The sequence below is a fragment of the Garra rufa genome, chromosome 22, assembly GCF_049309525.1.
Source record: "Garra rufa chromosome 22, GarRuf1.0, whole genome shotgun sequence".
In the NCBI taxonomy this organism is placed as follows: Eukaryota; Metazoa; Chordata; class Actinopteri; order Cypriniformes; family Cyprinidae; genus Garra; species Garra rufa.
The window spans coordinates 38,962,643-38,989,827 of NC_133382.1; the positions used below are offsets into that span (position 1 = coordinate 38,962,643).

The 27,185-nt window shown below is 38.6% G+C and overlaps 1 protein-coding gene across 2 annotated transcripts; it reads right to left on the reverse strand.

Annotated features, from left to right (window-relative positions):
* Positions 1 to 4,782: 4,782 nt before the first annotated feature.
* On the reverse strand, positions 4,783 to 27,185 carry mtr (5-methyltetrahydrofolate-homocysteine methyltransferase). 2 transcript variants are annotated; one of them, XM_073828019.1, is made up of 33 exons: positions 27,006 to 27,185; positions 25,528 to 25,739; positions 25,141 to 25,230; positions 24,605 to 24,674; positions 24,435 to 24,527; positions 24,202 to 24,308; positions 22,556 to 22,615; positions 22,284 to 22,378; positions 22,077 to 22,177; positions 20,717 to 20,778; positions 20,564 to 20,631; positions 20,394 to 20,473; positions 20,189 to 20,301; positions 19,862 to 20,002; positions 18,445 to 18,630; positions 17,049 to 17,228; positions 16,859 to 16,975; positions 13,167 to 13,307; positions 12,996 to 13,085; positions 12,748 to 12,900; positions 12,528 to 12,635; positions 11,549 to 11,649; positions 11,189 to 11,256; positions 10,989 to 11,109; positions 9,811 to 9,892; positions 9,626 to 9,724; positions 9,471 to 9,546; positions 8,267 to 8,422; positions 7,995 to 8,191; positions 6,949 to 7,149; positions 6,661 to 6,853; positions 5,841 to 5,953; positions 4,783 to 5,602 (listed from the first exon to the last, which is right to left on the reverse strand). In XM_073828019.1, the coding sequence occupies exons 1-33, from the start codon at positions 27,037 to 27,039 to the stop codon at positions 5,516 to 5,518; spliced, it is 3,795 nt and encodes a 1,264-aa protein (XP_073684120.1). In that variant the 5' UTR covers positions 27,040 to 27,185; the 3' UTR covers positions 4,783 to 5,515. The 2 variants fall into 2 exon arrangements, with proteins under 2 accessions (XP_073684120.1, XP_073684119.1); XM_073828018.1 differs by having other exon boundaries at positions 25,528 to 25,742.

A 27,185-nucleotide genomic window follows, 5' to 3' on the forward strand; every position in this document is an offset into this window, starting at 1 on the left:
CATTATGTAACAGGAGAATCTTATCAAATATTAATGTTGTGTGGAGAGAGAGACAGACGAGAGAAAGCAGGCATTTTGACGCTCTCGCTGCTGTTACAAAATCTCTTTCCCAGGTTACACCGCAAGACTCGTCTGTAAGATTACATCACAGCGTCGCCACACCGTTCGCATGAGATGCGGCCATGTGCGCCTCATGATCCGCCTCAAAACGCAACAGAAATACTACATGATGCTCACAGAAACTAAATGTAGAAATGATTTCAGGACCAGTAAAATGTTCTGCATTCTAACATTAAACACTTGTTTCTGTTACAGCCTCATTACTAGAGTTTGTCATTTTTGCATCAAAGTGATAATCCCTGAATTGTTTGACAAATGATGCATGTAGAAATCAAAAAGACAAAAAAAATTGCATATGTGTGACCCTGGACCACAAAATCATCAGGATACATTGTTTTAAACTGAGATTTATACAAACTGAATAAATAAGCTTTTGATGTATGGTTTATTAGGATAGGACAATATTTGGTCAAGATACAAAAATCTGCAATCTGAGGGTGCAAAAACAATCAAACTATTAAGAAAATCGCCTTTAAAGTTGTCCAAATGAAGTTCTTAGCAATGCATATTACTAATCAAAAATTAAGTTTTGAAATATTTACAATAGGAAATTTACAAAATATCTTTAGAAGCATGATTTACTTAATCCTAATGATCATTTTGACCCACACAATGTATTGTTGGCTATTGCTACAAATATACCCGTGCTACTTCAGCTACTTAAGACTTAAGGTTTTGTGCTCCAGGGTCACATATTAGATGCAAATGATACATGTAAAAATGTATAGATTTTTTTATTAAATAAATGCACATATTAGATGCATTACAACAATGCCAATGATTATTACAAAATATAAAAACTTAATTACAAAACATAAATAAAAATTAATAATAATAAAAAATAATGTAAAATATGAAATACGACAGTAAAATACTGTCACAATTCAAAAAAATTATGCCAAAACAGGTTTTCTTTCTTTGTTGGTTATTCCTGAGGTGAATATGATCCAGGCAGGTTTCTTGAGAAGCAGTTCTTCAGATGCGTCGTCATATCCAGCACATGCCATTACAGTGATCTGAGTGTGTTCATTTACACACACACACACACACACGCACGCACGCACGCACGCACGCACGCACGCACACACACACACACACAGAGGACTCTGTCCTGTCTAACCTGCACTGCATTGAGCTGTAGGGGTGGAGGAAGGAATCAATGGCGTTTTCAACATGTAATGCTTGCTAATGATTTTCTGCTGCTGTGTTTACTGAGGGCTATAGTGCTGCACTAAGAAGGCGCTTCTATCTATTCATCAGGGCGATTTGGGTGTTTTTGTGCTGCTGGAACAACAATCAGCAGATCGATCTTGGCCAGAACTGATGCATGAGGGCTCGAGACGAACCAAAGTCCACACAAACACGCCGATGCTGCAAACATCTGCACTGATGACACTCATGAATGCAAAGAAGCCACAGGCGATACGACCTCACCGTGTTATTATTATTGATCACAAACAACATGATGCAGTTATTCACATCAGACCAACACCATCACCACAACGACAGCTTCCTAAACTTTATACATATGATGTATTTGGTTACACGCATGACTCTGTCAAACACACCTGCTCAACACCTGTCATCTATAATCAATACAAACCGCATCCAGTAAACTGCATTGTTCCTGTAGTTCTTCTGATGTCCTGTATTTGCTGTATCATCAGTGAGTGTTAATGCAGCACATTCCCACACTGATCAATAACGCCTCTATCAATGCATACTGTATTGAATCAATCAATCAGCCGGTTCATTTGAATAATCTGCAGCATTTATGCAGCATGACATCACAGTAAACACAGAGTGTCTGCAGTGGAGCTCAACACTGACTTCATCAGACTGCAGCTTGACACACGCACCGCATTCGCCTTCATAAGCGCTCATAAGACGTGCTCGGTTTCCTCACACCCACGTTCAACAGTTCGGGCGCAGAGATCCGGACGGATGCCGGTAACTCCTGCAGCATCAGCACCACTGCATCAGCATCAGCACCGCATCACTCACACACACACAGACCGAGACAGACAGGGGCCAGCGCGGTACTCACGGTCCGTAAGAACTGGATCTCATCTTCGGCTTCGCCGTCCGTCATGGTTCGGCGCGGGTTCGGAGCTCCTCACCGGACAGATGAAGCTCTCAGGCGGCGGCAGCAGCAGCTCTGATGCGGGTGTAACGGGTGTCTCCTGCTGCGCTCTCATTGGACGGTTGACATACTCAGTGGGCGGGGCTATGCAGATGAGCGTGCGACAGCAGAAGCGCGCCCTCTGCTGGAGAACCGGTGCTGACGCGGCATGAGACCGTTAAAACCGTTACAGCATCGAGCAGCGCCATCACGAGGAAACCAAAGCAAACACGACTCTGTCTGTCTAAAACAAAACGTTTTATAAAACGGTGAGGTAAATCGAAGTACAAGCTCATGAATATTAAACGACAGAAGTGAGTTACCTGAATCAGCAGATTCTCTGGTTTAAGCGGAAGGACTCGCAGTCGCGCTTTTCGGACAAATATCAGTACGAATGTGAGTACAGAACAATTAAGAACAACTTTTTATCGAGTAACTTACATTTCAGACATAAGTTTTCCAGTACCACAACAGAGCTGAAGATCTACAAGAAACCAAACCGCGACAAACACAATGAGGACTGTGAGGATTTAGAGCGGGAATATTAAACGCGGGATTAAAATAAAAATTGGGTTCGCGAGTTAAAGAAACTATTAATTAATAAAATGCAAAAATACGAAATGAAAATGTATTTCATATTGTAAAAAAAAGAAAGAAACAATCCGAATAAATAATAAAAATATTAAATATTTGTTGACCTGCATGTCACATGACCAACAACCGACGTCAGACAGCCGCAAACATAGGAGTGCTTACAAGTTATGAAAATATTATTATGAAACCTCAAATTTACTTCAGCACAAAAGTTTATAAACACCTAAATTAACACAATTGATGAATATACAAAATATAAATTGTTAGCAGTGTTTCCGTTTTTGGCTACTAACTGATGCTGATCATTTGAATACTTATAAGACCCACTACAGATTTTTTAATTTTTTTTAGGATTTATTTTTGCCTTTCTTTCGATAGGAACGATCAGAATTGACAGGAAGCGAAGTGGGAGAGAGATAGGGGGCGCGATCGGGAAAGGTCCTCGAGTCGGGATTCGAACACGGGACGCCCAGAGCGCAATGAAAAAAAGCCCCAGAATCTGCTCTATATGGACTTAAGTCTGTAATGGATAGTAGAAACTATGGATCCCATATTCTAAAATGAACTGCTTCCAAACACTAATATACCATTTACAAATTCACCAGTGTATACAATCTGAATACATGAATTTAAATCTAGGAAAAAGTCGTCCCATAATGTGCATGTATACATTAGTATTCGAAGTCTAACACACTTTTCCATTCTTATGCATTAAAAGTGACATCGTTAAGATATACAGTGACATTCCTTGTGAAAACCTTTACCTTTTGTCACATAACACCCTGGAAAATAAAATAAATTAAGTGTAACTTTTTTGAGCTGCATGTACACATTACAAACCTCATGATTAACGAAAGATTTTTTTTTATAAAAATTCTGGAGGACTAAAAAAATAATCTGTGAAATGCCTGGTTTGGTAAAGTAATCAGCCCCTTATATACCATTCTAAACTTACTCAGGTGCAAGCAATCAACTTACAGATTGCAGATTAAACACCAGGATAATTGTCCCACCTGACAGCAACAGTAGTGGTGTTGATTACTTCAGAATAAAACCAGCTGTTTCTTGAAGATTCCACTGTTAGTAGCACATGGTACGGCAAATAATTCATGTGGTTGGGAAAGCGCTTTCAAAAGACCTCTGGGATAAAGTTGTAGAAAGGCACAAGTTAGAAGAAGGCTACATAAACATTTCCAAGACCATTCAGAGCATCAAGAAGAAGTGGAAAGTGTATGGCACCACCAGCACATCGCCTAGATCAGGCCGTCTGTTCAAAGTGGTTGACAGAACCAGGAGGATATTGATAAGAGAAGCTACCAGGAGGCCAAAGGCAACTTTGAAGTACTTACAAGGCTTTATGGCTGGGTCTGGTCAGTCTGTGCATCTGACAACTATCTCCCAAGATTTACACAAAGCTGGCCAGTATGGCAAGGTGGCACCAAAAAAGCCTTTTTCATCTGGAAGAGTCTGATACCTTCTGGCAAAAGATGCTATGGGCTGATGATGAGATCAAAGTTGACCTTTCTGGACTGAACTCCAAGCACTATGTTCGCCAAAAAGCAAACACAACACTTCAGCTAGGACTGGGCGATTGGTCAGGATCGAAGGGAAAATGCCTGCTGCCAGGAAAACCTGCGTCCCTCTGCTAGAAAACTGAAGATGGGCAGGTCATTCACCCTCCAGCACAATAAACATACTGCCAAAACAACAACAAAATGTCTCAAGGATAAGAAGGTGAATGTCCTTGAGTGGCCAAGTCACAGCCCTGACTTAAATCCAATCGAAAATCATTTACTTTCCTAAATGAATTACATTTTGAAACCCATATTTTCAGCCACATTGGTAAGCAACACAAGCCAGTGCTGAATGACTTTGATTGTGTTTTAAACACACATTCTCCTTAAAGTGAATGAATGCACACACTCATAAACACCAAACACAGAGAGTTTTGATTTAGTGCCGGTTTATCTGAAAATATAGAAAGCACATCTTTCACTGTTCACCTTAACAGATGTCAAATTACCAGTTTCACACTTTTTTTTACTTGGTTAAGTGACATGAACAAACTGAAATAATTCCTAAAACCAAAATAAAACAGCAGAATTGTGCGTTACATTTAAGTACCATATTGAATAAGTGGACCTTATGAATTTCATGACACTGTCTGATATTAATACTAAACTAACTGTTTGCTTTTACAGACTTCGTTTTTGCAAATTCAAGCAGTTAAACCTACAGAAAGACAGAGAGTTGAATGACAGACGTCACTAAAATGACTGCTTACCAGAAATGTCAGGAAACTAAACCCTGATCAGTTTAAATGATGAAATCAGAATCTAAAAGAAATACTTAAGGGATCTGCTGGAGTCTGAAAGTCAGACTGGTCTTTTGTACCAATATTTTCTTTTCAATCTTTAAATCTCCTAAGATATCAAACCTTTAAAACCCACAGGTCTAAAAATAAAATAAGTGCTCGTCACCGTTCTATTAAAAATAGAAATGTAATTAAAAGCAGCGCTCTAGATGGCACCTCTGTAGTGTAAAGATAAAAGTGTTTTTTGGACCCTTTGAGATGAAAATCCCTAATCTGGGCCAAAACCATCAAAACAAAAGTCCATCACAGCTGATGATGATTCAGAGTTTTTCCTGCAGTGTCGTCTCAATCGGAGCGCTTCAGCATCACTCTGTGTGGTAGCCCAAGATCGGACCCAACCACCGCTCCACCTCCGACACCTCCATCTGCTTCCTGTGGGCGTAATCCTCCACCTGAGAGAGAGAGAGAGAGATGGAGGTCAATCATCTGCACTCACAAAGACTTGCACTTCCAGTTCCTACAGCATTATACTTGCAAATTCAACTAATGGTCACATCATTTGGCATTGGGTGCATTGTTCTGACAAAACCGCTTAAAGTGTCAGTGAAAGCTTTCTTGGAAGAAGAGGTTCAAATGGAACAAGTCTGAAGGTCTGGTTAGTGGATCTGAGGGTAAACATGAGGTTCATACCTGCTCTTTGGTGATTTTACCCACAGCGAAATAGCAGGATTTGGGGTTTGAGAAATACAGGCCGGATACGGATGCAGCAGGAGTCATGGCCAAAGACTCCGTCAGACTAATACCTGCAGAACAACATGAGGAGACACATCAAGATGGAGACACATTCAGAACGCATCAGCAGACACACAAACATTTAGAAGATCCAGGATCTGTATACTTGAGGATAATCATCACATTTCAAACTAGAGATCAGTCTTAACTAGGGCTGTTCACTTGTAACATTTCTGGAATCAATTTGTAGCCTGGTTCTGGAACTGATGGAGTCGATTTGGTAGATTGTAGAATTTTTAAAGATTTAGAGAATCTTTTTTTCATGTTTTTCAATTAATAAAAAAAAAGATTGGAGGAAATATATAAAGATTTAGCGATATTTTTTTTTTCATGTTTTTCAATACTTCTTTAAAAAAAAAAAAAAAAAGATAGGAGGAAATATGTAATGATTTAGAGAATATTTGATATATTATTTTTTTAACCAGCTCATTAAAACAAATAAACATGTTCATGGAAATTAATCAGGCTTCCGTTCACTATTAGCGAGCAAGAGATGATTAATCTTAATTAATGCTCAGCTCTAAATTAAACAGGGCTCTTAAAAATGAGTTTATTCCCCTTTTATTCCCTTAAAATTCCAGGCTGATAATAATACTCGGAATAGATAGATAAGTGTACTTGTGCAGTCTAAAGATGGCCAATCACAGTTCAGTAAGATGACAGAAAAACACATTACGTTAACAAAGTATGCAAACACAGCCGTGGTTCTGCATCTCACCAGTTTTGTCCTCTATGTCTGCCAGTTTCCACATGGTGCGTTTCTCTGTGTGGTCGGGCTGGCTGGGGTATCCTGCGGCCGGACGGATCCCATCATAGCGCAGCCGGTGCAGGTCAGACGCCGGCAGATCCTCCTCGCCGCTGTAACCCCACAGATCCCTGCGCACACGAACGTGCAGCTCCTCCGCGAACGCCTGCCGCAAACAAACAACACACACTGACATTTGACATCTTGGAAAGGCTGAAAAAGATCTCCTTCTATTGTGTACCAAGCGTGTGAGTCGTGTACCTCGGCGAGTCGGTCGGCCAGTGCTTTGACCATGATGCTGCTGTAATCGTCCCCTTGTTGCTCAAACTTCTGACTGAGTTCTTCTGCTCCGAACACAGACACGGCAAACAGACCCATGTAATCCTGAACACCGCTGCCACGAGGAGCCACGAAATCAGACAGACACAGGTACGGCTCGGAGCTCGCGGAGTCCTTTTCTGCCTGCGGGATGAAACCAGTCACACGCAGCAACAGAATTAATGCACTTCTTCACACTGGTCTATTATTGAGGTCAGGGCTGGGTGACGATCAAATTTTATTTTTAATTACAATTTTGCAGATTACAAAAACAAAAGATTTATTGTTGATTTAGTTTTTTTTAATGATGTTATTTGTGTTTGTACACATACATAAAATAACAAACTATAATTAAATATAAATTTACATTTCATGTTTTTTTGTTAATTTTATTTTTAATATAATGAAATACATATATTTTATTTTTATTTTATGTAAATTTTATATTACATATTTTATGTTGTTTTATTTTTATTTTATTTTTTTTTTTCAGTTGCTCCACTGTTAAAATTATAAATTAAATAAAAAATGATTTTAAATGTAATAAATGCATGATGCTTTCAAAGTCAATGAGTAATAATAATAATAATAATCATGATCACAATATGTGACCCTGGATCACAAAACCAGTCATAAGGGTCAATTTTTTTTAATTAAGATTTTTACATCGCCTGAAAGCTGATGTATAACAAGCTTTCCATTGATGTATGGTTTGTTAGGATAGGACAATATTTGTCTCAGATACAATTATTTGAAAATCTAGAATCTGAGGGTGCAAAAAAATCTAAATATTGAGAATATTGCCTTTAAAGTTGTCCAAATAAATTTCTTAGCAATGCATTTTACTGATCAAAAATTAAGTTTTGATATATTTACAGAAGGAAATTAACAAAATATCTTCATGGAACATGATCTTTGCTTAATATCCTAATGATTAAATTAGGATATAAAGTTCAACACAACACCTGTCCGTCTGAACATCATCTCACCTGCTGTCTGAGGCCGTGGAAGGTGGCGACAGGTGTGGCGGTTTGTGACGTGACCTCATCAGCGTACAGGTGGATGTCGTCTCCATGACTCTGAGCGGGCCAGAATCCCACCAGTCCTCGGGCCTGTAGTCCTCTGCTGTCAATCAATCGGTTCAACAGCTTCAAAGCGTCATCATGCACACGCCGCGCTTCCTCTCCTGAAACACACGAGACACGTCACCTACGCTGACCTCTGACCTCCGTGCACCAGTGCTGCAGTGAATCAGACGCACCCACGGTTTTGTCTTTGAATATTTTGGGGTATCCGCGATTGGGGTATTTGCCCCGCAGCTGCCACACGTCAAAGAAGGGTTTCCAGTCGATGAAGTCCACCAGCTTACGCAGGTCATACGCGTCAAACACTCGAGTGCCCAAGAACTGCGGCCGCACTGCAGAGAAAGCACAAACACGTTTATGATGGACTAAACTAACCAATAAATCAGCAGCTTAATGCTGAAGCTCATTACCTAAGACTGACTCAGATACTAGATACAAAGTGAACACAGTGGTTTTAATGCATTAGTTCATTTCCAGAACAAAAATGGACAGATAATGTACTCACACCCTTGTCGTCCAAAATGTTCATGTCTTTCTGTCTTCAGTCGTAAAGAAATTATGTTTTTGAGGAAAACATTTCAGGAATGTTCTGCATATAGTGGACTTCTATGGTGTCTGTGAGCTTGAACTTCTAAAATGCAGCTTCAAAGGACTCTAAACGATCCCAGCTGAGGAAGAAGGGTCTCATCTAGCGAAACAATTGGTTATTTTCTAAAAATATATTAATATTTATAAATTTTTTAACCACAAATGCTCATCTTGTCTACTTTGCGATGTGTACTCTATGTATTCCGGTTCAAGACAGTTAGGGTATGTTGAAAAACTCCCATCTCATTTTCTCCTTCAACTTCAAAATCGTCCTCCATCGCTTCAGTACCAACCCAGTGTTTACAAAACGAATGCACAAAAAAAGGTAAAACAGCGTTGTAGGGCGTTTTTGAAGTTGGAGGAGAAAATGAGTTATGAATATGAGTTTTCCGACATACCCTAACTGTCTTGAACCGGAATACATAGAGTATGCATACGCATTGCAGAGCTAGACAAGACAAGCATTTGTGGTTAAAAAGTGTATAAATATTAATTTATTTAAGAAAACGGTAGACTGTTTCACTCGATAAGACTCTTCTTTTTCGTCTGGGATCGTTTAGAGTCCTTTGAAGCTGCATTTAAACTGCATTTTGGAAGTTCAAACTCGGGGGCACCATAGAAGTCCACTATATGGAGAGAAATCCTGAAATGTTTTCCTCAAATAACAATTTATTTATGACTTTTTTTTTACGATGAGTAAATTATTTGTAAATTTTGTTTCTGGAAGTGAACATAAAGTGAATCCTTTATGTTTGGTTAGAGACTAGTTGAGCAGGGTTGAGGTAGTAGTACCTGGTCTGGGTTGAGAGAGCCAGTCTATATGGAGGCCTTTCTCTCGAGCTCGACTCAGAGGCAAGAACCGTCTGTCCTGCAAGAAACACATCAGTGTCAGCTCCCACTTCCTAGTAAATGATTTATAGAGGTTCATTAACACGATCACGTCAGACCTTCAGTGAGTCGTAGTGATCCTGTCGGATGTCTTCATACTCCTCCCGGATGTCCTCGAAGTAATCCTCACGGACGCCGTCATCCAGCAGCTGAGAGCACTGCAGACACAATCAGCAGCGTCAGAAGATCTCAAATGTTTTCTCTTCTGCTGTATAAAACAGGGACAGACAGACAGGTGTCTCACCACCACTACACTGCGGGACGCGTCAAGAACGTGAACCACGGGTGAGCTGTACCGCGGGGCGATTTTCACCGCAGTGTGAGTCCTGTTAAAACACACACACACAGAGTTCAATCAGGGGTCAGATCACATAAATGTCTTAGTTCAGGCACAGTTTAATGTATATCAGCCACTTGATGATATTCAATATTTGTATATTTACTCTAAAGTAGCTTCAGCTGATGATTTTAAGTTTCCTTAAAGGAACATTTACAGATAATGTACTCACCCCCTTGTCATCCAAGATGTTTATGTCTTTCTTTCTTCAGTTGTAAGGAAATTATGTTTTTTGAGGAAAACATTTCAGGATTTCTCTCCATATAGTGGACTTCTATGGTGCCCAACTTCCAAACTGCAGCTTTAAAGGGCTCTAAATGATCCCAGCCGAGGAAAGAAGGGTCTTATCTAGCGAAACGACCAGTTATTTTCCAAAAAAAAAAAAAATACAATTTATATACTTTTTAACCACAAATGCTCATCTTGTCTAGCTCGGCAAGATGAGCGTTTGAGATTAAAAAAGTATAGAAGTTGTAAATGTTTTTAGAAAATAACCGATCGTTTTGCTAGATAAGACTCTTCTTCCTCGGCTGGGGTTGTTTAGAGTCCTTTAAAGCTGCATTTAAACTGCATTTTGGAAGTTCAAACTCAGGGCACCATAGAAGTCCACTATATGGAGAAAAATCCTGAAATGTTTTCCTCAAAAAAGACCATTTCTTTACGACTGAAGAAAGAAAGACATGAACATCTTGGATGACAATGGGGTGAGTACATTATCTGTAATTTTTTTGTTCTGAAAGTGAACTACTCTCCTTTAATCAACTGCAGCTGAATACATTCAATATGCTAAAAAACTAAAAATAATCAATAATCACTAGATTTAAATATTCTCTAAAATAAACAGAACATCGTAAACGAGCATTTTCAGTTTCACAGCATTAATGTAATGAACAGACACTTAGGAATTATTAAATTGATTCAGAGTGATGATGCAAATAAATGACTGAATCAGGATTTTGAATTGACTCACTGAAATTAGTTCTGGAACTGATTCATGGAACAATCTTTATGAGTTAATGGCTAAAAAAAATGTTTAAGTTTATCAAACAAATGAATAGTGAATATCCACTGAAAACATGTCGTACTTTGACGTTGTGGCTCCACCGATCAGCAAAGGAATCTTCAAGCCCAGACGCTCCATTTCTTTGGCTACATAAATCATTTCATCCAGCGACGGCGTGATGAGACCCGACAGGCCGATGATGTCTGCAGACACAGAGAGAGTCATGCATGTGAACAGGGTTTATCCAGTGAGGAGAGAATCAGCCGAGAGACAGAAACCCACCTGCTTTGTTGTGAATGGCCTCCCGCAGGATCCTGTCACAGGGAATCATCACTCCCAGATCGATGACCCTGAGGAGACACACGCACACGCGTGATGAGCCAGTGGTTGTGTTAGAGTGACTGATGGCTGCGTTTACCCATCTGACATCAAACACCTGTTTGCGTCAGCTGTTAGCGTCTGAAGAGCCACTTAACACCAGCGTTCAGACAGATACCCTCAATCACACACCAGCAGCAACACACACACACACACACACACACACACACACACACACACACACACACACACACACACACACACACACACACACACACACACACAATCTCTGCCACAGTGAATCATCAGCATCTCAAGACTCACCGGAAATTGTTGCATCCCAGCACAACGCCCACAATGTTTTTGCCGATATCATGAACGTCTCCCTTCACTGTGGCCAACAGGACCGTCCCCTGATACGGATCCTGGAGAACAACACACATCACCTCATCTTCACTACAAACACATCTGACTGGACTGGACAGGAGGAGCTTACACCAGCATCCTTAAAGGAGTAGTTCACTTCCAGGACAACAATTTACAGATAATGCCCCCCTCTTGTCATCCAAGATGTTCATGTCTTTTTTCTTCAGTCGCAAAGAAATTATGTTTTTTGATCAAAGCCTTTCAGGAGTGTTCTCCATATAGTGGACTTCTATGGTGTCCGCAAGTTTGAACGTCCAAAATAGAGTTTAAATGCGGCTTCAAAGGACTCTAAACGATCCCAGCTGAAGAAGAAGGGTCTAGTGAAACAAGTGGTTATTTTCGAAGAAAAAAAAAACATTACAATTTATATTCTTTTTAACCTCAAATGTTCATCTTGTCTAGCTCTATGGTGTGCATGCGTACTCTGGTAAGGGTTAGGGTTACACAGAGTACACATGTGCATCGCAGAGCTAGACAAGAGGTTTGTGGTTAAATTATTATTTTTTTTTTTTACAAAATTACCAATTGTTTCACTAGATAAGACCCTTCTTCCTCGGCTGGGATCGTTTAGAGTCCTTTGGAGCTGCATTTAAACTGCATTTTGGAAGTTCAAACTCGCGGGCACCATAGAAGTCCACTATATGGAGAGAAATCCTGAAATGTTTTCCTCAAAAAAAATTCTTTACGACAAAAAAAAAAAAGACATGACCATCTTGGATGACCATTGGGTGAGTAAATGATCTGTAAATTTTTGTTCTAGAAGAGAAGCAATCCTTTAAAACTGAGCTGAACGTTTCTCTGGCTTTAGTGAGAGCTCAAGGGTTGTTCACTAATATAAAAACACACTGATTTCTTGGATATCAGAGTGACCGCTCACCACGTCTTCATTAGAGCCAGAGATGGCCTTCATCTGCTCTCGCTCCTTCTCCATGAAGGGAATCAGATGGCCGACGGCTTTCTTCATCACGCGGGCCGATTTGATGACCTGATGACACACAAACGCAGACACGAGACCCGTAATGATTTCATTTACCTTCAGCCTCTCTGCAGCTGAAGCTCATCAATATGAATCAATCAGATCAGTGTTTTATCGTCACCTGAGGTAAGAACATCTTCCCGGCTCCAAACAGATCTCCGACGGTCTTCATGCCGTTCATCAGCGGACCCTCGATCACGTGCAGCGGTCGTGGATAGCGGTCGGCCTGAGCGCGCGCCTCCTCCGTGTCCTCCACCACATACTTCTCTATACCCTGAGAACACAATGACAGCGGTTGATCTTTCATCACTTTGGAGGTCTAAGTACTGAAAGCAGGTTAACATGACACTCAAAAGCGTTTCGTCTGACCTTGACCAGCGCATACTCCAGCCGCTCCTCCACGCTGCCCAGCCTCCACTCGTCCGTCTGAATCACTTTCTTTCCTCCTTTAGCGTTATTCTACATCAAGCACAGCAGACACACAGAGCTGCGTTACAGACTGCAGTGACGGCTGATGATTCTCTGCTTGTGGTTCAGTACCTGAGCGTACAGCAGGAGTTTATCGGTGGCGTCTGGGTCTCGGTTCCAGATGATGTTCTCACACAGCAGCAGCAGCTCTTTATCGATGTCGTCATACACCGGCAGGTTACCAGCGTTCACGATTCCCATATCCATGCCGTCCTAAACACAAACACAAACACACATATGAATGTAGGAAACACCTCACGACCCGTGAGTGGAGACGGACCAGGATTTGTAATGATACTGTAAAATATAATTCCAGGTCTTTTACTTTTTTGATCTTCAAACAAAGATCTCACTAATCCAACAATGTTTTATCTTTCATATTCTAGAAGAGATAAATAGATCCCCGCTCTGAAGTTCTAATCTGAATAATGATTGCCAAAAAAATCATTTCAGATCAAAACTTGGACACAAAAGATTCGCAAACCCACTCCGAAGTTCTGATCTGAATCAAATGATTCGTGAACCCCCTCCGAAGTCTGATTCTCAATACGCGTTTTGAAGTCTCAATTTGAATCAAATGATTCAGGAAACACAATCCGATTGGAGCACTTCAAAACAGTGAAGCATTTTGTGATGCAATAGTTTGACTGATTTGGAAATTCGAAAAGCTCAGAACCATCATTACAAGTGATCTGATCTGGTTTTTGCAAGTGAATAGCTTGAACCGAATGATCAAAGTCACAAGTTTGAATCAATCGGAGCGGTTCCTGCATGAATGACTCACTCAGTTGAATCGGTTTGTCGATTCCTCTTTTCGTGTCTTCAGCAATGTTTACATGACACACTCGGTACTACTACTGGCTTAGTTCACTAGTTTTATGGCATTAACTGAAATAAGAGAAAAAAGTATGATTTCTGCAAATAAAATATTAATGTTCCATTGCAATGATAACACACGTCTAGGAACATGTTGAGGTGAGGTAACTAACTAGTGGCACACTCCATTAATATGACAAGCTGCAGCTCCAAATACATGCTAGATGGAAACATTGAGCATTATGATTTGTAGCTTAATTCACTAGATTTGAAACTGTTTATATTTAAAAATAGACTGCAACTTTAATTTTGCATGAAAAGATACGTTTATTGAAAAAATGCAATACTTACAGTCAGGTCCATAAATATTGGGACATCGACACAATTCTAACATTTGTGGCTCTATACACCACCACAATGGATTTGAAATGAAACGAACCAGATGTGCTTTAAATCTGCAGACTGTCAGCTTTAATTTGAGGATATTTACATCCAAATCAGGTGAACGCTGTAGGAATTACAACAGTTTGCATATGTGCCTCCCACTTGTTAAGGGACAAAAAGTAATGGGATAGAATAATAATCATAAATCAAACTTTCACTTTTTGAACCCTCTGGGGTTCTTCGTTTTCCAGTCACACTCAGGACCCTCACAGTCAAAAGTGACTGGACCCCTGAAATCTGTTATTTTTTCAGTAAAATCAAATGTATTTTTGTTCAATAATATTTTTTATTTTTTTCTGTGATGTTTTGAGAAAAAATTTATGATAATAATTAATATTTTAAAAATAGTTATGATCTATTTTTTCCCATTGAATATAATAGAATATATATGTGACCCTGGAGCACAAAACCAGTCTTAAGTCGCTGGGGTACATTTGTAGCAATAGCCAAAAATACATTGTATGGGTCAAAATTATTGATTTTTCTTTTATGTCAAAAATCATTAGGAAATTAAGTAAAGATCATGTTCCATGAAGATTTTTTGTAAAATTCCTACTGTAAACCTATCCAAATGTAATTTTTGATTAGTAATATGCATTGCTAAGAACTTAATTTGGAGAACTTTAAAGGTGATTTTCTCAGTATTTTGATTTTTTGGTGGTGTAGTGAGCATAATTATCAAGCAATATCATATTTTAACCACTAGATGGATGTACTGCTCTCTGTAGAAGGGCTTGTGAATTCTAGTTGTTTTTGCACATATTTGCCTTTGCCTTTTCAGGTTTTGGATTTTAATATATAATATGAGATTATCAAAGACTATTTTTTTTTATTATTTGCCAAGTTTTTTGTTTGTTTGATTGGTTTAACTGGTAATTTGAAGCGCCAGGTATACTTTATAATACAGTCAAACCTGAACATTGCATTAGAAAGATAACCAATGGAAAGAATTTTGTTACCCATTGTTTTAATTCTAACTTAATAAAAATGCAATTCTTTCAGTCATAACAATTTTTTTTATTTTTAACCTTTTTATAATGAACATTTTCATTAAAATTTAATTTGTGTAAAATTCAATGAGCAATAACTCTTATTCAGCACATGCTGTGATTGGCTTTTTGTTTTCATAAACAGGTGTGTGTGTGTGTGTGTGTGTGTGTGTGTGTGTGTGTGTGTGTGTGTGTGTGTGTGTGTGTGTGTGTGTGTGTGTGAGAGAGTGTGAGTGTGTTCAAGAGAGAGTGTGTAACTTTTGCATTTTGGACCCAATGTCTCCCTTTTATTTGATTCACTGATTTAGTTTCACATATTCTCACATTTCTCTGTTACAGTCTCACCAGTCTCATATTTCCTGGTGTGTGTGTGTGTGTGTGTGTCTATTTTGCAATCTTGATGGCTTACAGTCTCATGCTTTCATTGCTGTGCACTTTATTTCTTACATTGATTGCTTCTATTTCACACATTTCCCAAAATTAGCTTTTGAAATGGCACATGTTCATTTGTGTGTGCGTGTGTTTTTGTGTGTATAAGTGTGTGTGTGTGTGTGTGTGTGTATTGTAGTGTTTTGCACTCTTGATGTTTTAGAGAGTCACCCCTTCACTGTTGTGTGCTTTTTTCTGCATTGTGGCTGATTTGTAGATTGTATGCACAAAAAAAAATGTATTTTCATATTTTGCTAATCTCCCATTCATTTCTTATAGCCGGTCATTTTGACCCGAAGGCCCTGAGTTTGACTTTTTTTTTTTACAATCACTTAGACTTTTCAAATCCTGTCCCCAATTGTTTTGTGTTCATATACCAAGTACCATAAAAGTCACTAAGTTTTGTACCATTCCGATGACGCTACGATTTAAAAAAAAAATGTTATTTAAAAAATTCCGTTCAGAAGTGACCGAAGAGAGGAACTTGGTTGCAAATCCTTTGCAGTCAATTACAGCCTGAAGTCTGGAACGCATAGATATCAGCAGACGCTGGGTTTCATCCCTGGTGATGCTCTGCCAGGCCAGATTCCAAATGCAAATAGCACACTTGAAATGAACTCTGGACCTTTTATCTGCTCATTGTAATTGGGATAATGAGGGAATAACACACACCTGGCCATGGAACAGCTGAGAAGCCAATTGTCCCATTACTTTTTGCCCCTTAACAAGTGGGAGGCACATATGCAAACTGTTGTAATTCCTACAGCGTTCACCTGATTTGGATGTAAATATCCTCCGATTAAAGCTGACAGTCTGCAGTTAAAGCACATCTAGTTTCATTTCAAATCCATTGTGGTGGTGCATAGAGCCAAAAATGTTAGAATTGTGTCGATGTCCCAATATTTATGGACCAGACTGTATTTCACAGATACATTGTCTTTAAATAATTCAATCACTTCTCAAGTACCTCTTCAGGCATATTTATATCTTTAAAGGTTTTCCAGGGCTTAAATGTTCAAATCCAAAAAGTCAAATTGAAGTAGTTCAAGCACTGTAAGCACCTTGTACGAACTCTGATGAACTGACCTTGATGGCGTGGTACAGGAAGACTCCATGCATGGCCTCTCTGATGGCCTCCATCCCTCTGAAGGAGAAAGAGAGGTTGGAGAGACCGCCGCTGATCCTGGCGCCCGGCAGACTCTCCTAAACACAAACAGATCGTTAATGCAGAGATCATTCAGCTTAAAGCGTCTCGTCAGCGACCCGTCACACGCACCTTGATGATTCGCGTGGCTTTGATGAAGTTGATGGCGTACATGCTGTGCTCCTCCATGCCGGTGCCGATGGTCAGGATGTTGGGGTCAAAGATGATGTCGTTGGGGTTGAAGCCCACTTTACTGATCAGCAGGTGATACGCACGAGAGCAGATCTTCACCTTCTGATCCGTCTCTGTCGCCTACAACAGACAGTAAATACACAAACGGATGAGCTGTCACGAGCTTTAATCTCAAAATCCAACTGAGAAATATTGCTCAAAGGATATTTATTTATTCTACGTGTTTGCATCAATTCTTCATCCTTATAAATGTTAGTCAGGTGTTTCTGGAAAAAAGAAACATCTCTCAGATCTTCACAACTGTTTGCTAGATATTTAGTCACATATTTCATAGGCCATATTAACAGCTAACAGTATTCTTGCAGCAGTGAATTCATCATTTCTTAAATTCAGCTCTTAACACTCAGATAAACACAAACATTACCAAAATATGATCTATTGTTTGGGTTATATAGACATAGTGATGCTGTTTGTTCTCACAGAGGTCAGTGTGATCGTACAAATCAACAACACTAAAACAAGCTCAAGTGCCTCTAATATCCCACTCCAGCCTTGATTTAAAGGACTAGCTTACTCAAAAATAATCATCCTATTATCATTTACTCTTCCTATCATCATTCAAAAACGATGAGATGTTGTAAAAGACAAAAAAAGACATTTTGAGAAATGTCACTGCTTTGTCCATATAATCAAAGTCAATGGCATCCAATGTTGTTTTGTTTCCAAATGTTATTCAAAATGTCGTCTTTTGTGTTAAAAACAAGGTTTGGAATGACATGACAATCTAATCAAAATGAACTAAGCAAAAATGGTAATATGTGAGCCCGGACCACAAAACCAATCATAAAGTACATCTTTTTAATTAAATAAGAATTCGATTGATGTATGGTTTGTTAGGATAGGAAATTATTTGGTTGAGATGCAACTATTTAAAAATCTGGAATCTGGTGCAAAAAAAAAAATCTAAATACTGAGAAAAATTTGTCCAAATGAAGCTCTTAGTGATGCATATTACAAATCAAAAATTAAGTTTTGATATATTTACAGTAGGAAGTTTACAAAATATCTTCATGGAGCAAGATCTTTACTTAATATCCTAACGATTTTTGGCATTTTGGCACATTTTGACCCATACAGTGTATTTTTGGCTATTGCTACTATTAAACCCGTGCTACTTAAGATTGGTTTTGTGCTCACATATATGCACCTGCTTAAAAGATGAATACTGGTGTTTCCATTCAAACATCATGAGAACTTTCTATTTATAAATATTTATGATTAAATACAAAACTCGAATTGGAAACTGACAGTACAGTGGAACGAAACGATAACCCACCTGTCCATCTTCATCAAACGCCATGACGACCACAGCGCCGCCGTAGCGACGGACCTGTCTCGCCCGTCGCAGGAAGTCCTCCTCGCCCTCTTTGAGGCTGATGCTGTTGACGATGCATTTGCCCTGACAGCACTTCAGACCCGCCTCGATCACCGCGAAATTAGACGAGTCGATGCACAGCGGCACCTGCGGCACAGGTCAGGGGTCAAAGGGTCAGATTCACAGGTTCACCAGCACCACAACATACACTGAGAAAAGGTTGACCACGTCTAAAAGCTCATATTGATTACGTCATAGTTCAGAGGTCACACATTAGCAGACCGCAGTCTGGTTCCTGACATCGACCCGGATCCATTCAGACGACGAAACAATGACTGCAGCATGTTTCCATTTCTACAGTCTAAATAAACCATTAAAGTATGTTCTGTTTCATGCTGTGACTTGTATAATTCTATTATCTTCAAGAATGCAAAACATGCATAAAGCCACATATTTGCATTGGTGCTGAACAAGAGAGGAACATCAGCACATGTTTATTTGTAGATCACATTCACACATGCCAGTAGTTTAGTTTCACTTTAAATAAATACGTTTAGAGTAGCCTGTACAATAAAACTTTTACAATAATTGTTGTTTATGATCAATGGCACTATCATTTATGTTTGTTTTATATTTGGGTCAAAGACGAAAAATGTTTTAGGTATAAAAACAATAAGTGTAATACCGCTTTAAATTGATGCTTCCAGCCAAAAAAAAATTTAATAAATAATAATAATAAGGTTTCTGTCTAATTTTATTTGCATTTTTGTTTTTCTGTGAACAATCTTGTCAGGCATATTTACAACAAAAATCAATTCATGACATATTAAAAGATGAACTACTTTCACCCCAAATACTAATTAGTTGTAATTCTACATTTTTACAATATGCCACTATCCTAAGGTTTCACCCATTTGTCAGTAAGAATTTTTATTCATTTAAATCACAATAAAATGTAATATGCATTATTTTATATATTTTAATATGTACAAGTCAGAATAAGCATGTTGTTTGAACTTTTACTAATTTTTTTTTTTAATGTTCTGAATGTAACATTATTTCAACCATATTTTCACATTTTATTCTGTAAACCCTAAAAAGTAGACACTTTGCTTACGTTTAATGTGCTTTCTATGGACATAAAATCACTTTTATAAATTTCTTTTGATGTGGACATCTCAATGGTTTTGACCATTTACATTTTTCATACTGTTTGTCAGTGTTTTGATTTATTGAATTCTGCATGCAATAATAAAATGCCACTGATTTTTTATTTTGATCCAGTGCACCTATCTTCCAGAAAATAAGGCACAGAGACAGGAGTTCTTGTGACTTTAACTGAATCCTCATCTGTCACGGTTATTATATAAAGTCTCACCTTGGAGATGTCGGGTTCAGAGGCGATGAGGTTACAGAAGCGGGTCATGGCAGCGGCTCCGTCCAGCATCCCCTCGTCCATGTTGATGTCCAGAACCTGAGCACCCATCTCTACCTGAGCTTTAGCGATGCTCAAAGCCTCCTACACACACACACACACACACACACACACACACACAAAAAAACTTTAATTTAAATTACATTTATAGAATACAGAATATCCAGCTCTCCCTAAACTGGTTAATGTGCAGCAGATGTTTTCCAGCAATCTGTCACAGGGCTTTGCCTGCATGTTATCATTTTCAGGCTTCATATCGCCTAAAAATACCTCATAATTTCCAGCCATGATGAGTTTGGCAAACTTGCGTGATCCAGCGACATTACAGCGCTCGCCGATGTTCACGAAGTTTGTATACGGACCGATCCTGAAAGGCTCCTGACCTGACAAAAACAACAGAATAGACTTAAAAAAATTATTATTAATGCAATTAATTAATATACAATTATTAATGACAGGGGAAAAGCAGACGCACCTGACAGCAGCATATAATCACTGAACACGTCTGTAGGAGGAACTCTGGGTTTGACTTGACGCACACTTTCAGCAATCGCTCTGAAACACACAGAGACACAGTTGAGTTCAGCAATCATGACACTTTCACACGCTCTGATCCAGAAACAGCCGGATCAATGGTTCACACACCGGATGTGATCAGGTGTCGTTCCACAGCAGCCGCCGACAATATTCACCAGACCATCAACAGCAAACTCCTGCCACAAACAATCCATGTAAGATAAATCATGAGTTATGAGTCTGAGCATCACACATTCAGAGTGTTTATGTAACACTGTGTACCTTTATATGAGATGCTGTGACGTCAGGGGTCTCATCGTAGCCTCCGAATGTGTTGGGAAGCCCTGAGACAAAAAAACAAAACAAACACAGATCAGAGATAATACAGACCAGGGTTGGGCGACGTCGACCTATTGGCATGGCATGATGTCTAATGTGAAACATCGCGATGGATGATGGGTCGTCGGGGGGGTGGGAGTGAGGGATGGTTGTTATTAAATAATTCATTCATAACTAATTAATTAACTGCAGCCTACCGTTTCCACCAGTGCTTAATTTGAGCCGGATCCTGTTCCGGAAACTGTCAGATTTTGGATTTTTGCGTTCCGGTATTTGTTTCTAAAGATCCGGCATTAACAAGTGCATTCGATGGTGACAGTGCGTGCGTGCAGACGAGACAGAGCAAGCGAGGTTTATGTAGATGTATTTGGAGGATGTGTGTTGGTCCTTAACATATTTTCAACCGGTCAGCTTTTTTAAGTCCAAAATCGCTCTCATTGATTGCTTTCTGCTTACCCCACTCTCTCCAAACGCATTTAATGAGCAGCGGAATGTTTAGAGAGAAAGTGTATTATCAGAAATAATACCAAATCAAGCGAAATATTATTATGTATTAACATTATAAACACTATAAACATAGCTATAAGTGAGTTACCCTGACTCCAAAACAAATCATTTAAATGTAACGGTATTCAGAACAGAATAGGAATAAAACAAAATATATAAAGTTAAGAAACCAAGACAAAGTGAAACTAAAACAGCAGGCGTTGGGCTCACGTACCTCTGTAAATCTAAGTGTTTCCATATTCCCAATGTATTTGAGTGATAAACTGTTATTTATAATGTATAGGCTTTGTATTGTACGTTCGTATTTCGATGGAAAAAATATATTCTCTTGTTTTTTGTTCCAAAGCTCTGTTCGTTATGGTAAAACCATGAAAATGGCATATTTGGTGTAGTTTATTTAATCTAATTTAATTAAAATTATTTAGATTTTTTTCTGCTGTTTTTGTATGCCTCATTTATTTATGTAAACAAACTAGTTCGTGTAATTCGTTTGGACTGTAATTTGCATTGTGATCGCTAACAACTTCCTTGTTATTATTTATAAGTAAAGATGTGGAAATTGAAAGCATGCATTTCATTTGGCTATATAGTGTGATTCAGTGTGTGTTTTTCTCGAGGATCGCAATCCCGGCTCAGCATCGTGATGTCTATCGGCCATCGGCGACTGAAGATAGCAACATCTATCGACCCAACCCTAGTACAGACTTTATTTAAAACATAAGCATGTGACACAGCACGCATTATGGGACAATAGTCATTACAAACATTTGTCAGATGCATCCGGTTCTCAGCTCACCTGCGTTTGGGTAACAGATGACAAACGCTCCAGTGCTCTTCCCTATCGCTTCAACAAACGGACGCATCTCAGATGCTCCCAGAGCACAGTTCAAACCAATGCTGACAGACAGAGAGACAACACATCACTCACAAATATAACTCTGTAACGAGAAAAACCTTTCATGGGAGTAAATGATGACAGAATCTGTGACAGACTGATTCTCACCACAGCGGCTGAGCGTGAGACACGCTGATGACAAACGCTTCACCCGTCTGACCTGAGAGAGTGCGGCCGCTCTTATCCACGATAGTGCCAGAGATCTACACACACGCACACACGCACACACGCACACACGCACACACGCACACACGCACACACGCACACACGCACACACGCACACACACACACACACACACACACACACACAGATCATCTGTCAGTGAACACATTAATGAGGAGAAACAGACATGAAGATCAAGTGAGCGCTGAACACTTACAAACACGGGTCGAGCTTCATAACTCTCCTCAAACAGCCTGTCGATGGCAAATAACGCCGCCTGACAGAAACACAAACATCACACAATTACAATATAGACTAAATACAAAATAAACATGTACAGGAATTCAAATATCATCTATTCACTTATACTATTCATTTAATTTACTAGTAATGTAGTACTGCTAATAATAAATGTTTCTCAAGCTTTTATTTTAGGGCCTGACATAAACAGAAAAATGTATTTAAATACATGTTTATAAAACTGCCTTTGGCATTTCAGAGATTTTATTAATTTTCATGATTTTTCCAGGTCTAGAAGTCATGCTTTTAAAAAGAGGTTTTCTCATATATTCAGGTTTTCCATGACTGTGACAATCCTGGTTCTTAAGAGACAAAAAAACAAGTTAAAATAAACACTATCTTGATTTTCTTCTGTTTTAGCTTGTTTGGTCTCATTGTAAATCATTTAAAGTAATCTCGAGGCCCCTGGTTAAAGTCCACTGAGATCTACACTGCCGCTCAAAAGTTTGGGATCAAAATTTGTCATGCTTTTTGAGACTTTTCTGCTCATCATTTAAAATATTGTTTTTCTATTTTAATATACTTTCAAATGTAATTTATTTCTGTGATCAAAGCTGAATTTTCAGCATCATTACTCCAGTCTTCAGTGTCACATGATCTTTCAGAAATCATAATATGCTGATTTAATATCAGTGTTGGAAACAGTTGTGCTGCTTAATATTCGTTTTGGAAGCTGTGATACTTTTTTTTCAGGATTCTTTGATCAATAAATCATTAAAAAGAACTGCATTTATTTAAAACAGAAAACTTTTGTAACAATAAAAACCTCATTCAACGTTTGGTATCAGTAATTTTTTCTCTTTATTTCTCTCTTTGAAAGAAATGAATACTTTTATTCAGCAAGGATGTGTTAAATTGATAAAAAAGTGATAGTAAAGACTTTTATTGCTAGAAAAGATGTATATTTTGAATAAATGCTGTTCTTTCTAACTTTTTAATTCATCAAAGAATCCTGAAAATGTATCACAGGTTCCAAAAAAACATTAAGCAGCACAACTGTTTCCAACATTGATAATGAAAGTGATAAATCAGTATATTAGAATGATTTCTGAAGGATCATGTGACACTGAAGACTGGATGAAAATTTCATCTTTGCATCACAGAAATAATTTTTTTTTTTTTTAAATATTTTAAAATAACAAAATCATAAAGAAGTACATGAAAAAAATAATTGATCAAATAAATGGAACTTTGATAAGCATAAAAGACTTTAAAAGCATTAAAAATCTTATTGATCCCAAACTTTTGAGCGGCAGTGTATGTAAAACAAATAACAGAGGTAATACGTTTATTAATTAAAGTAACACCATTTAATTTTATGACCAAGTCATTTAATGGAAATCCATTTTTAAAAGTGTGTTTTTACAACGTAATAGTTTGTTAAAGTTTTTGTTAAGTAAGTTTTTGTCAGATGTAGCAGCTCTCTGTAATCCAAAATAAATTTCTCCTATCAGAGACAATAAATAGTACCTTGACCTTGATTTTTATTAATTATCATTAACATTCCTAATCATAAACCATGGAAATGTCCTCACTGATGTTCATATGAGAATTTGGCTGTACCTTTGCGTTGGCCGTATCAAAGATGGTTTCCACCAGCAGAACATCAGCGCCTCCATCCAGCAGCCCCTTCACCTGCTCCACATACGCCTCCACCAGCTCATCAAATGCTAAACACACACACACACACACACACACACACACACACACACACACACACACACACACACGCGGATGAAGAGCAGCACACCTCATCTGAGTTCAGAGTTCATTCTCAAACACACAGTCAGTCTTACTGATGTTCCTGTAGTCAGGTCTCTCCACCGATGGCGACACTGACAGTGTTTTATTAGTGGGACCCACAGCTCCTGCTACAAACCGCTTACAACCTGCCAACAACAACAACATGAGCATCATCTGATGAGCCAAACACCACACTATAATCAGAGACGGACGTCTGTGTCACCTGTCTGTGCTGCAACATCATCAGCCGCTTTCCTGGCCAGTTCTGCAGACGCTTTATTGAGCCGATACGCCTGAAACACAACCACCATCACAGTCCACTCAATGAATACACTAAACCACAAAAGAGTCTTTTTTTTAATCTGAAAGCTGAATAAATTAGCTTTCTATTGATGCATGGTTTGTTAGGATAATATTTGGCCAAGATACATCTGTTTGAAAATCTAGAATCTGAGGGTGCAAAAAAATCTAAATATTGAGAAAATCATCTTTAAAGTTGTCCAAATGAAGACCTAAGCAATGCATATTACTAATCAAAAAATACTTAGGACACTAACAAATTTATGAAACATGATCTTTACATAATATCCTAATGATTTTTGGCCAAAAAAAAACATTGATAATTTTGACCCGTACAATGTATTGTTGGCTATTGCTATTAATATACCCGTGCTACTTGAGACTGGTTTTGTGCTCCAGGGTCACAAATAATCAATTAGCATTTCATGTCAAACTAATAAATTAAAATCGAACTATCACCAGGTCTTCCAAGCCGTAGTCGGCCTGAGCGATGCTGGTGCTGCTGAAGGTGTTTGTCTCGATAATGTCGGCTCCAGCCTCCAGATACTCCTAAAGAAGAGATTCACACACACATCCACAAAGTGTGCAATGAGAAACTACTCAAATAACAATGGTGCAAAAAGCTTACAACTGATATTTAAGCTCAGAAAAGTCAACTTGACTCAAAGGGTCAGATATTTGTTCTTGTTTTAATCATAAAATCAAAGTATGTATCTTGATTTAGATATTTGTACTGGAAAACAAGACAAAAATACTCAGGAAGATTTAATTTTTTTGTATGCAACAGTGTTTCTACCGCAGTAAACCCGTCTGTTCCCACAGTTGAGGTCAGTGAATCACACACACCTTGTGGATGCTGTAGATGACGTGTGGCTGCGTGATGCTCAGGATGTCATTATTGCCCTTCAGACTCTTGGGATGATCTTTGAACTCTTGACCTCTGAAATCTTCCTCCTCCAGGGTCCTCTGCTGGATCATCGTTCCCATTCCACCGTCCAGAACCAGAATCCTCTGCTGCAGGAGATCCGTGAGCTCGTCCCGGAGAGACACCGCTCTTCCTGCTCAACACACACACACACACACACACACACACACACACACACACACAAACACACACACACACACACACACACACACACACACACAAGACATGTCATTATATAGCACCTATTACAATACAGACGCTGCTAATTAACAGCATTCAAAATAACAGTATTTATGTAAAAATTCAACTGTAAACAACCTTAAAGAAAAGAATCATGTCACATTTAGTTTTTAGATCATTTCGGCAATGTTCACTTAAAAACTGGATCATAAGCTCAGATTAATGAGGCCTACAATCAAGCAATTCATGTATTTGCAATATTTAATATTTAATGTCCAGTCAATATCTAATATTTGCTAATAATATGTGACCCTGGACCACAAAACCAGTCTTAAGTAGCACGGGGATATTTGTAGCATTAGGAAAAAATACACTGTATGGATCAAAAGTATCACTTTTTCCTTTATCATCATCTGGATATTAAGTAAAGATCACGATCCATGAAGATATTTAGTAAATTTCCAACCATAAAGATTTTAAAACTTAATTTTAGTAATATGCATCACTAAGAACTTTATTTTGCACAAATTTAAAGGTGATTTTCTCAATATTTAGATTTTTTGCACCCACAGATTCCAGATTTTCAAATAGTTGTATCTCGAATTTTAACAAATGCAAAGCTTATTTATTCAGCTTTCAGATGAAATCTGAAAATAAATCTCAATTTACAAAAATTACCCTCATGACTGGTTTTGTGGTCCAGGGTCACATATAGCATAATGAGAATCATGCAAAATGAGTTGTTAAACCCTGTGTGATTAAAGTGAGTAGGCATTAGTCCAATGAGATAACATTAACAATACTGCAGAAAGAACAACCTCTCCTGATCAAAATGACCCGAACACACCATGACACACATGCACTACTGATCGATAACAAACCAATGTGCACGCGCACACACGTGACCTGTCACAGCTGATCAACGCGAGAAATGACTGACGCTGCAGTTTAGACTGATCAATATATTAATCCAACAGTTTCTCTGACATATAGAGCTCAATGCACTGGATTCTGATCAGCTGTCATTCAATGCACATTTACCACTCAATAAACAACACTAATAAAATATATCAGCATGCTAAAATAAACAATTAAACGCTAAATTGCATAAAACAACGCTCCGAGAAGATTGACATGAGTCGTGTCATTCGGTTGATGCATATGTTCATTTATCCACCTGTTGCATCAGAACCGATGTGGATCAATCGTCTGAACTCACCGGATGCCGAACTCTGATGAATCGTTGGCGGCATGGTTCCGAATGAAGTCCTGACTCGACCCGAAACAGCCCGAATGAAGACGCTTAATCGCAGAACTACGCGTTCAGACCGGTTCTCTTGTGCCCATAAACACTGTCAAACTTTCTTTTGGAAAAGTTTTGTGCACGGTCCACGTGTTG